This window comes from Juglans microcarpa x Juglans regia, chromosome 1S, assembly GCF_004785595.1.
Source record: "Juglans microcarpa x Juglans regia isolate MS1-56 chromosome 1S, Jm3101_v1.0, whole genome shotgun sequence".
Taxonomy (NCBI): domain Eukaryota; kingdom Viridiplantae; phylum Streptophyta; class Magnoliopsida; order Fagales; family Juglandaceae; genus Juglans; species Juglans microcarpa x Juglans regia.
In genome coordinates this window covers 21,812,794-21,825,905 of record NC_054595.1, presented here as the reverse complement: position 1 = coordinate 21,825,905, position 13,112 = coordinate 21,812,794, and the positions used below count along the sequence as shown (strand labels likewise).

At 34.9% G+C, this 13,112-nt stretch overlaps 1 protein-coding gene across 1 annotated transcript; it reads right to left on the bottom strand.

The window, feature by feature from the left end:
• Positions 1–7,660: 7,660 nt before the first annotated feature.
• Positions 7,661–8,527, bottom strand: LOC121247416. Its single transcript, XM_041145771.1, has one exon. It carries the CDS (start codon positions 8,525–8,527, stop codon positions 7,661–7,663), a length of 867 nt encoding a protein of 288 aa, XP_041001705.1.
• Positions 8,528–13,112: the final 4,585 nt, after the last annotated feature.

Genomic DNA, 13,112 nt, shown 5'->3' with positions numbered 1-13,112 from the left:
ATTAACCTTTTCTCTTTACCAAAGGAGAGAGAAAAAATAAAAATAAATCATTCTCCAATAAAGTAAATTATTGGAGAATGATTTATGATCAGCTTGTACGTACGTTTCTCATAGCACCATTCACGTTGTATGCAAGCTTATTGCAGGTGGGTTCTTAAATCTTTGTTGCATTTAAAATGTGGGTTTGGATGTACTAAATATTCTCATATTATCTCATTTTATTTTATTAATATAATTTTTTAAAATTTTTATATAAAAATATAATAAATAATACAATTTTTTTGAATTTTAAAATAAAAATAATACTAAAAAATTATATTATAATAATATTTTATTCAATTTTTAATAAAACATTTCATCTCGTCTCATCTGTCTATCCAAATTCACCCTTAAGTCTTTAGTAGTTTAAATTATATTATATTATTATAATATTTCTACAGTGCTGCTTTTCATGATCAGGAAAATATGGAATCAGATCATATCACACGCATCTATCTATATATAATATCATGTTATTTTATTGCTTTGAAAAATGGTTTTGAATTATCTCTTAGAACAATAAAATAGTTTGAGATATTGTGAACTTATTTTAAATATTTAGTAAGAATGTGGGAAAATTAATATTTTTTAATTCAATAAAAAAAAATAGACAATAATTACGAACCTAGTATGACCTATTATATATATATATATATATATATATATAAGATATTTAAGAGTTGAAGCAATGTCTTTGCCACGTTACTAATTATTTTATAAATCTTATTATTTATTCATTCTTTTGCATTGGTCAACCTGATATTTATGTTTGTTTTTCAATTCCAACAAAACTAAGCTCTCTTTTTTTTTTTTAAATTATATTATATTATTACTATTCAGCGGCGCTCCAATATTGAACAACAATCCTAGGCCTTACGCACAAATATTCTATCTTTTTAAGAGAACTACGTTCCTTGTACGTAGTCTGTCGGGTGAGCATATTTAAATTGCGTTTGAATAGTGGAGTATTAATTTTAGATATTTTATGGATAGTAATAAAAAAATAATAATAAAATATTAAATAATAATAAATAATAAAATAATAAATAGTAATAGAGTATTCTCTGCCACCCAAATTAGCCCTAAATCATAGAGATAATAGACACAAGTGAAGACTTATAGTCTCGTCCTAATCCGAGATAAGGGATATTACATTTTTAGGTCTTTTTGGTCCGAACCCGAATGGTGAAGGACCTACTTACCTTGCTTGTGGACCAATTCCCAGCTTGTTTTATTGGTTAGGTGCATTCTAAAATGCAGCATAGGAATCAATTAACTTCTTCCTTTCTCTTGTTGGAAAAAAGGCAAACTTCACAAGGAGAGACGCTCATTCAAATCCCGAATTGCTTTTTCTAGAGGTTGTCGGGATCTTCACATGACTAGATATAGTAATCTAATTAGTTATGAGTTGTACAAGTGTCGTATATTTTTTTTTTTAAATTAAAATTTATTATTAAAAAATTAATTTTTTTTATATAAAATTTATGTTTATTTTTTATTTTTAAATAAATGCACGATATTTACTCATTCATCAATATCATTCCTTTCAAAAAAAAAAAAAGTGTCCTTTTGCGTACTTCGACAAAGACGTTTCCAAATGAAAGATTGGAACGTGTTTGGAAATAATTCTGGACAAAAGTACGAAGATGACACGAAATGTCTCGTTGTCTTTTGAGTGGTTATTTTCCTTCCAGCGATGATGTTCATATTTCATGATGAAACAATGTATGAAGTAGACAAAAAAAAAAAAAAAAAAAATGTCACGCTCTGCAAATCAACTCCGAATCAATGCATGTTCCTGAAAATATTGGTCTCTATACAGTGACCCAAAAAATAAGATGCAACTAGCTACCTACTTGCTTCAATTCAAATGTTGCTAAAACATGATCGCCAACATCGAACTTACTCAATGTTCAAGAACCCCAAAAAATAGAAAGAATATTTGCAATATTCTTTCAGTTTACTTCCACTTTCACCCATTTCTGGAGAGATAGAAAGAGTCGGGCATTTCTGATTATGGAAATTTTTGAAAGAGCGTCTCCGGCACTGAAGGCTACTAAAGATTAGCCCAATTGTCTGTTTTCCAGCCGAAAGAGGCTGAAAAAGGTGTTGGTTAGTGGAGCTCTTGGTGCCTTCTATGGTCCTCACTTCTCAGTAAAGTGGACTAGTCTTATTAGGATCAAGATTTTTTCTATTTTGCATAACTTTTTAGACTTTTTTAAAAGAGATAAATAAATATTGTACAACTCATTTTCTGTCTATTTTTCTATCACTTGTGATTTTCAAATTCAGATAAGAACTCGAGAATTTTGTAGATCAGTACTGTTGCTCGATCGTACATGTTTACTAATTTTGATATCGAGTTTCCTCTGCATTGAAATAACGTGCAGAAATCCATCCCCACCGCCCCCAATGATTAATATCTAAGATAAACAGAGAACTCAGATAGGCTGCATCATGCTTGATATCTGAGATACAATGATTCCGAAATAAATATTACTGCTTAATAACAGCCGATATAAATACCTTTAGCCTTGATTATTCAACCTAATTTATTGCTTTAAATCATTGGGAGATGCTTACATAAAGTCAATAACTGGACATGACATTCATACTGTTCTCATATTGACTGGGTGGTGGAGTCGTGAAAATACCTCTTTCTTCCATATTTTGAAACTTAGTTCCGTAGAACAATATACTATTGCTGAAACACAAGAATTGAAATCTTCCCTGTCAACAGGTCACCAACTTCCTTAACCTTGGGTCGATAATAATTTCACTCACCGCGAAAATGTCATTCACAATCAAATCACCAGCAAGTTTAGGAAGCATAATTCAAGTTCAGATCTTCACTAGGAAAAGGTGACACCGGAAATGAACGATCTTAAAAAAAATATCACTCATTATGATAGAAAATTGCCCTTCTAAACGTGGGAGCTGTAGGAAATTATGATTGCAGGGGAAATCTGGCAGACAGAAAGATGTGCTTTCCATGTGGACAAGCAATGGAATATCCTCCATTAATTTATTGGTAGGAGTTGGGAAGAAGCTGTATGCTTCCATTATCATAATAGTTGATGGCTACAGCCTACATATTCTTCCAAGAAAAATGATATTTGTAGTCATGGGCTACGTAAGTACCGTATAATTTCTTTGAAAAAAGTGAGTAAATATAGAACCCATATGAAAAAAATTAATTTTTTAATAGTGGACTCCACTCTTTTTCAAAATGATTGTACGGTGCTTGCGCACTCCACACCTATATATAACATTACTCGATGATCACGTAAAGAAGCATGTCTTTTCCTTAACCTGAATAAATCTCAGACCTGTATACCGCACCCACATTTACAGTGATCAAATAAACCATCGGCTTTTGGCTTTTCACTAATGGGACATAACTTCTAACAATTGTTTGCAGTTTACCACCCAAGAGTTTGAACCTTAAACCTAGGGGATCAAGCCCAAAGTCATTACCATTTGAGCTAATCTATAGGAGTTGCAGTGAGTGGTAAGCCATATCACGGTACAAAAAATATTTCTTAGTCTACTGGCAAACCACAGAACTCTATGCTATGAAAGGAGCGACGGTGTGGCACATCAATGAAACAAACAAAAGAATTACTCATTGTAGCCACGAAATGCTACATTGGAATCATCATCACGTGGCATCAAACCTGGAAATTCTAATTGCCAAACTTCATGTTGATTGGTGAGCTTAATTAGAACCTTTGCGACAGTGTGCAGAAATCACTAAACAATTTTATTATACATCTTAACAAGGACATGGTATTTCATCATGAATCCGATTTCAGAAGTCGAGACTTTTCTACTCCGCAGATCACTCGAGTATTGAGGTTTAACAGGACCGTCTCGTGATGTATGAAGCCAGTAATACAAACTACATCCTAGAGCAAAGGTTAGGATTTGAATTGTGATTTTCAGAAACCGATTTAAGTGGGAGAAGAGGCATGTTTTGCAGTGAAAAAATTGTGTTATTTTCGTTAGTGTTGTCAGCTGGCAAGTAAATGGGCTTTTGAAGTTCTGACAAATAATATTTAACAGTCTTCAGCACCAGATCCACACCATACCTACTTGTCAATATCCACCCCATTTTCTGTCTAAAGGTGCCCTGCTATCAGATGGGCTTTCCATTACACTATTGACATGGTATAGGGAACTAGTTCTGATGATGTGGACATTGTTGAACCAGCAAAAGAAGGATACCAGCTTACTCTAATATGCATTTTCTGTGGCTTTGTTTCCCACTTATTAATTATCTTAGCAAACATGCAGAGCACAAAGAAAAAATGCCATGCTACTAGTCAAACTAGAAGATATTTTCACAAAAAGGTATATAGTAGCATTTGGACAGGTTAACAGAGAGGATATGATGAAGTGGGTTATAAAATATTCGGATGAGCTTAAAATAATTAGAAGATAAATAAACTGGTTAGAAGATAAATAAACGGGCTAGTATATCTAAACTGGCCGGTATATCTGAATTGAGGGAATACATCATAAAACAAAATCTAAGACAAAACAAGAAAGAGCACACACCTCCATATGCATCAAGTAGAAAAATTTAAAGCTCCAAGAAAATATCATATGATTATATGCTTGCTTATCATGCCAATCTTGCTATTTCAGGATTGGGTAGACAATTCTTAGCATCCAAAAATACTGATCCACTAGAAGCAAACCGACATAATCTCCTTGTAAAATACAAGAAACAATGATACAGTCACATGCATGTTAGCAGGAAGAAACTAGAACGAGATACATACTTCTGTTTAAAAACCTATACGATCTTTAAGTATTTGACGCCTACTTAAAATAAATCATTTCCTTTCTGCAAGTGAATGGTTATTCAGTAACAAATTAATATGGGAAGAATTAGCAAAATGCTTAAGCTAAGACTGAGTGCTTAAGCTAAGACTGGAATAATTGAAATTTATACATGTTTTATTGTGCCTGACGCTGTAAAGGTTATTGCACAGACATCTGCAGTGCAGGCGGTAATACGAAGTTCTCAAATGAAAAAAATGTTTTGTGACAGAATTCTAGGTTATGGGTAGTCGTCCATCTTAACCTCCTAAGGTTAATTTTCTTGTTCCCAACCTCACTTACAATCCTAAATGATTGAAATTAATACACTAGTCTTAGGGCTCGTTTGGACACTTGTAGTATCTCAAAATTCTATGAATATTGGTGAAATGATTCGAGTTAAGATGTTTTATTGGGTTTTGGGAAGAAATGAGAAAAAAGTTGAATAAAAATATTATAAAGTTAAAAAATTGTTTGAATATAATTTTTAATATTATTTTTGTTTTGAAGTTTGTAAAAGTTGTATTGAGTTTTATGCTTTGTTTTGAAGTTTGAAAAAGTTGTATTGGTTTTTGTGTTTGAATAATGATTAGACGAAAAAGTTGGAGATTTGAAATTGAAGTGCTTTGTGTTTGAGTGATGTTTGGGAATTAAATTATGAGAAGTTTTGAAAATTTTGAGAATTTCATGTCTCATATCTGTGTCCAAACGTCCCCTTATTGTTGTCTTCAAGAGAATGAGAAATATGTCTTCAATCTTTGGGTGACATAACTCAATAGGTTTTGACTTAAACTTAACATCTACTAGTGCTTTATCCACAGAATATACTAACACAATTTTAGACTTAACAGTATACATAGCCTACACGAAGCATTGCACAATCTAAAATCAACTGAATCTTGTGCGACCAAAATTTACTTCAAATCATGTCTTTGCTCTCAACTCCGACACCCAAATTGCAACACGAGTCATAATTTCAGATTTCAGTTTGTTTCCAGAATGTTTTTTTTTTATAAGTAATAATTTATTCAAGTAATAGGCATAAGCCCAAGAACACAAGACGTATACAAAGGAAACACCTACAACTTCCACAAACGAATAGAAACTAAACGCCAGAAAACTAAAACAAGTGCAGAAAACTATCCTCCATTACAAACACTTTAACCCAAGAACTCAAAGTACTCAAGAAAAATCCCCAAGATCTCCCAATGAGCGTTCTTTATCTTCGAAGCATCTCCCATTTCTTTCAATCCATATGCACCACATAAGACAAAGAGGTAGCATCTTCCAAACTCTCACCGCCTTCTTAATACTTTACCCAATTGTTTCCAGAATGTTTCCGTAACATATAATTAGCAGGACAAGAAAGAATGTAAATTTGGCTTTATAATTGACAGTTATGTTCATCCATGCGCTTCTCTACACAAATTACCAAGAGAATGAAAATGAACTCCCTATAATCTCAAGACAACATTACATTAAGTTAATGGAGAAGTAAAATGAGAAATAGTGAAAAGTGGAAATGAAAATCCATACCAATTTCTCATGATATGCTAAAAGAATAACCTCCATGTTAGTGATGTGATTTACATGCTTTTAGTTAAATTAGAAATATCCAAAACCAAATTTTTAGGTTTAAAAACACCAACCCTTGCAGAACCTATCCAATCTTAATTTTTAAGATGTAGCATGTCCTAGCGCAGGTGAGGCAGAATTGGGTCTCTTCCACACATATGCTAGTTTTTAAGCTTCGTTTGCATTCAAAATCCACTTCAACTCATCTCATCTCATCATTACAACATTTTCAAATTTCCTCACAAAATATAATAAATAATTCAACTTTTTCAAATCCCAAAACAGCTTTCCCAAATCCTCACACAAAATATAATAAATAATTCAACTTTTATTCTACTATTTACAAACCATCTCAACCCATCTCAACTCATCTCTGAATCCAAACCACTCCTAAGTCTCTATAAGCTCCAACAAGTAACATATCCTAAAAGATGTTTCTAGCAAAAAAGGGGAAAAAAATCTTTGATGGAAACTTATATAATTTTAGTTTTTTTTTTTAATACATAATTTTTAAAAAGACAAAGGATCAGATTTATTCACACACACACAAAAAATAAAAAATAAAAAAAACCCTATAGATAGCTCTGTTCTCGTGCTCTAGTGGCAAAGGCTATTGCATCCAGCACCATATATATGAAATTGGACAAGCATGGCCCCTTTTTTAGTGTCACACAAAAGCGAGAAGCTTTTGGAAACAAAAAGGCAAACATTCTAGTGGATGTGGATATCGATCCTGGCAACACACACTCACAGCATACGATTTTCATCAGGTTCACAAGACAAATTTAATAACAATCAGGGTTTAAGCATAAAGTCAGGTTTGGGGCCGAACAATAGTTCCTGCCTTTAGGCAACCTATGTCGTTCTTGTCCTGAACCTTCCTTCAATTGTATGTACATGACCCGTCATCATGAATATGCACATACTGAAAAACTCAATGCAACTCAATGAGTCTGCAACAATCGTATTGCAACAATCGTATTGCAACTAACATTATTCAAAACTATAACTGCTATTTATGGTAAATATCAATTGCCTTTTCGTGAGAAATGGACAAGACAAGAAAATTCTAAATGGACAAGACAAGAAAATTCTATGTGCCAATAATAAGTAAACAGAAGATTGAACAATGCCTACCTGTAGAGAATGAACAGGCCCTAACCCCCCCCCATTAGACCAATTCTTTTGCACCTAAAAACAGCAAAAAAGACCATATATCTCAGTCCATCTCAAGCTCGGGATGTGTACGCATCGACATTGTCTCGCACTCGAGCTCCATTAGTAACGGCCCGCTTGCCTCGCCACACCTCAAAGTCCGGTTACTCGATAGCAACCCAAACAACACAATGCTAACAGCCAAGACCAGGATTGCATGCCCAGTAAATAGCAAATTCATCAGAGCAACACCCCTTAACCTATCCTCCTGAAGATCACATTGCACATCAGTATTCCCCTGAGCCGACAATACCGATATTTTTTTGCACCCTTTTAAACCAAATACATCGGTGTACAAAGACAAGCCGGTCTGTAACACCCAAGTGCCCTTGAAAACCAATCCTGATGATAACAAAAACTCGGCGAAGAACGCCGAAGGGTTGACCGATAAATACAAGGAAGAACCTGCACAAAGGATAGTCAACGCACCTAACAAATCATACACAGCGCCAGAGACACCCGCAATTCCCTTCCCGATCACTGAATATTCGACAAGAAACGAAACTCCAGCGAATAAGAATACAAAACCTTCATTTATAAGCAAAGGGTCTGTGTATTCACGGATAATGACGAGAATGATCAATGCCCAGAATAGAAAAAGTGTCACTGATTGCTGGAAAAATGGAAATCGGTAGGTGGGGTGACCGGAGAAGGTCAAGAAGATGAAGATTTCGCAGAAGGAGGCAATGGGGAGGGCGATGATGAGTGTGTAGAAATCGAGGTTTTTCCATCTGGGTTCGGAGAAATACCACGTTTTGGAGCGGTAGAGAGATGGGTTTTTGAGGTAGAGAGAGGAGGAGAAGTGGAGGCGGCGGAGGCCTACGGGGAAGAGGAGGAGGAAGGCCGAGAAATGGGATGCCAGTGATGCCATTTGTGTATGTGCTACTGTTTTTCTCGTTTATTTTTCCTCTGGTTTTTCCTTTCTTTCTCGAAGCCACGAGGCAATCGAATACACCATTGCAATTTCTTTGTTACGCGTTGAGGAGCTGACGATCGATCAGGAGAGTGGGTGGTTGACCTTTTGTTTTCTGTTTCCAATTCTTATTTTGGTTAAGAAAAACGAAACCCAAAATTAAAGAAAACAAAAGAACAACGTTAAAATGTAAAACACAAAATAAATTCGCATTTAAAACCTGAAAAAACTTCAAAAATATGAAAACATCAATTTTTTTTTTAAAAAATAATAATAATATTTTTTCTCAAGAAAGAGGGAGGAGAATAAATCAGACGGAGTTTGCCTCCAAATTAGATTTTTCTTCCAATCCCTTGTAAATATGGCAAGTGTTCGTTAAGCATGTGACAAAAGTTTCCTTCCTTCCTTCCTTCCGTGTTGAAATCGAAGCTATGCATTTCCTTTCCTACCAATGTGAAGTAAAGCTGAAGCTAAAGGTTTAACCGAAGCTATGCCTTCCATCCACTATATCAACTTTGTATTTTAAAATTTTTTATATTTGCATTTTGAAGATTTTGCAAAGTTTTGTATCTATTTGTATTTTTAGTTTGTTTGTGTATGTAATAAAATTTTTATGCATTTATCTGTTTGTGTATTTAACTTGTTAGATTCAAAATTTTGTAAGTTTATCTGTTTGTGTTTTTAATTTGTTTGTTTATTTTTGAATTGAAGGCATTTATTTGTGTTGTTTGTGGTCATGTTTGATTTATTCTTTTCCACAAAATGAGACTTTTGTTATGGTTTTATTCCTCTTATAAGGACAACAAAAACTTTGGGTTCCCTAGTTTCAAATTTTCTGCATTGCATTTGTGCTTCATTTAATTTAATTTGTTAAGCTCAATGTACATATCAGTATCGAAACAAATTGCTTGTTGTAATTCCTTGGCCAAAAAGCATAATGGGCAAAGGAGAAGATAAACAATTTTTCATTTTTCAAAGTGTGAGTTTTTTTGTCTTTTCCACCTTGCTAGCATGGCAAGTGTGGGTGGTGTGTTAAAATCAAAAGCTGAAGAATAGATTGTTCCCTCATAGTAAGCAGGAGAGCCTCTGCCTCCCAATCCCCACTGCCAGTCGCCCTCTCCCCCTAAACGAGGCCGCCTCGATTACCGCCTGGTTCGAGACTTCACAATGCAGTTTCACGTGATTTTAAAATCATAATGTATACCACTCCTTAATAATTCAATTTAAACATTAATTCAAAGGCTTCTCATGTGTCATGTGAACTATAATTTCCCTTTCTTGTATCACTTTTTAAATTAGGTTTATTAGTTCTTAAAAAAAAAAAAAAAAACTTTAGTCCCCAAAAATTGTAATAACCTCCTAGGCCAACAAGTTCCCAAAAAACATAATTTCTTAAAAACTGAAAAACATTTTTCCTCTTATTCTTAATCCCAAAGCCAAAATAAAAACTGGGGGAGGAACATGCTTATGAGACAGGAATTTTTTCTAAGTGACCAAATAGAAACAAAATCAAAACTAGCTATTCTAAGAACCTTCCAATGTCACACTCATCAAAGGTTGAAAGCTAGTACTTTCTTCATTGGCACATTGCAGACTTCGTTAATGGCAGCTTACAAGCATGTTCTATTGGATTTGCTCCTATTGTGAATCCCACATCGGTGGGAGAAAAGTGAGGAGGAGGCCTCAAGGCCTATAAATAGGATGATTGGCCTCTTAGTTAATTACATCAAGTCATAAGCTTAATTAGTAATTTGTGACTCTAGTAAAATTCTTCTATTAGCCTTTTCTTGTAAAATGAAAGAGGTAAGAGTTAAAGTTTTGCTAGTGGGGCAGCTTTGTAGGTGTCATTTGGGATGAGGAGAAAAATTATGTGATTGTAATAATTTTCTTCTCTAGGTCTGATGGTTTTTCTCCTATTTGAGAGTTTTCACGTAAATTCTTGTGTTGTTATTATTTCTCTGTTTTTCTTCATATTTCATCAAAGGGTGAATCCTAGGAGGGTGAATTTGGGATGCCCAATTTCCCAAGAAGTGGTATCAGTGCCACTAGGTTCTTTTTGGTGTGTGGAGCTTTGGTGTGATAGAGTGGATTCGTACTGTCTAAGGAGGTTCTGTCTTGGAGATTGAAAATTTAAAGTGTGTCCATTGTGACCCTCCAATCTTTCTTGAGAATTTACTTAGTGAGTACCATTCATTTCTACGATAAAATTCATCGAGGCAATGTCAGGAAATAAGGCTACAAATCCTATCAGATTTGAGGTGGAGAAATTTGATGGGAGAATCAATTTTGGCTTGTAGCAAGTTCAAGTCAAGGATGTTTTGATTCAATCAGGATTACACAAGGGGTTGAAAGGCAGACCAACCTCTGAAGTTAGCAATGATACTGGCGTGACTAGTGAAACCAAGAGCAGATCTGTAATGAGCGATGAAAATTGGAAAGATCTGGATTTGAGAGTAACAGTGCGATATGTCTGTGCCTGGCCAAGAATGCTCTTGCAAATGTATATGGAATATCTACGACAAAGGAACTCTGGGAAAAGCTCGAAGAGTTGTATTAGACAAAGGGCGTCTCGAATCGGGTGTACCTGAAGGAGCAGTTTTATACACTACAGATGAGTGAATATACGACTATTTCAGATTATTTAAGTGTTCTCAATGGCATTGTCTCTGAGCTAGAATCTATTATAGTTAAAATTGATGATGAGGATCAAGCCTTGAGGCTTATCTGGTCTCTTCCACCTCCTATGAGCATGTAAAGCCTATTTTGATACATAGTAAGGAGAAAATAATTTTTTCAAATATTACCAGTAAACTCTTTTCTGAAGAGAAAAGACTAGGTGGTGGAAGAAATGGTCCACCTACGAACTTAGCATTGGTAGTAACTGGTAATAGGAAGAAGAAAAACTCCATGAAGATGAAAGCAGTCTGTTGGGAGTGTGGACAATCTGGGCACGTTAAGAAAAATTATCCAAGAGCAGGAGCAGGTTCGACCATTATTTTCAATTTCGTACCGTACCGGTCGATAAGGTCAAAATTTTCCGTACCAGCCGCTGGGCCGGTATAGATACTATATACGTTTTGAACCGGCCGATATTTCGGCCTTCAAATTTTCTTTTTTTTTCATTTTTTCAAACTATAAGCTTATTTTTTGACACTCAATTCAGAACTAAGCTATTTATAATTTATATATATATTTATATATAATTTATTCATATATCGACTATCCCGAAACGGTACCGATACCGAAATATTTCGTTCCAGTGTTTTGACCGGTACGGTATTCAAAACATTGGGTTCGACAAGTGGCTCCAAGTCAATAAATAGAGATACTAATAATGAAACTAATGTTATCTCTCTTCATGGAAGATAATGTCTTTTGAAAAAGGACATGTACATCCTCATGACATGTCGCTAATTCTTAAAGTTGTCATGATAGAGGATGTATTAATGTTAGCGGGTTCACAAGTTTGCACACAGGCATTGGTTTGGCATTAATGTAGTGTATGTGGTGGAAATTCATGTCAATGGCTGATGAACTTCCAGGAAAGCCAAACATGGAAGTTGCACCATAATTTTCAGCAAGGTTATTTTCGACTTGGGCCGAAATTGAAATACTTGAAATTGGTTTATTCTCAGTGGGTATGCTTTTATGGTGGAGCATGATAGCGGAAGCTATGAATATCTTCATTGCGGTGGAGCGTGGCTGTGGGATCAGCCAAAGTCGCAAGGTAAAGATTGTTGGATTTGCTCCTTTTCTGAATCCCACATCGGTGGGAGAAGTGTGAAGAGGAGGCCTCAAAGCCTATAAATAGGGTGCTTGGCCTCTTGATTAATTACATCAAGTCATAAGCTTAATTAGTATTTTGCGACTTTAGTAAAATTCATCTATTAGCTTATGACTTGGTATAATTAACTAAGAGGTCAAGCACCCTATTTATAGGCCTTAAAATCTGCTCCTTTTGTGAATCCCACATCGGTGGGAGAAAAGTGAGGAGGAGGCCTATAAATAGAGTGTTTGGCCTCTTAGTTAATTACACCAAGTCATAAGTTAATAAAGGAATTTTACTAGAGTCACAAATTACTAATTAAGCTTATGACTTGGTGTAATTGGCTAAGAGGTCAAGCATCTTATTTATAGGCCTTGAGGACTCCTCTTTACTTTTCTCCCACCGATGTGGGATTCACAAAAGGGGCAAATCTAACAATCTCCCAACATGTTCTTCACATGCAAGTGGTAGGAACTAGGGATGTGAAATGAATCTTTGAAATGGCTACCTAACTCATTGCAACAGTGAGGTAGAAATATTGAATTCGTCCTCCATTTTGCATCGTCCAATATTTAAAAAAAAAAAAAAAATGTTCTACTCTTTCTTGCTGAATATTTAAGCATCGAAATGCTTCCTAATTGATTTTGAACGGCTTGTAAAAGGGTGGCAGATGGGGGGGCGGGGCCCAAAGAGAGAACTATAAAATTCTAGATTCAGATCTCCCATAAAATGGGGACCATAAGCAACACAAGTCACAGTTGTGTTCAAAACTAGATT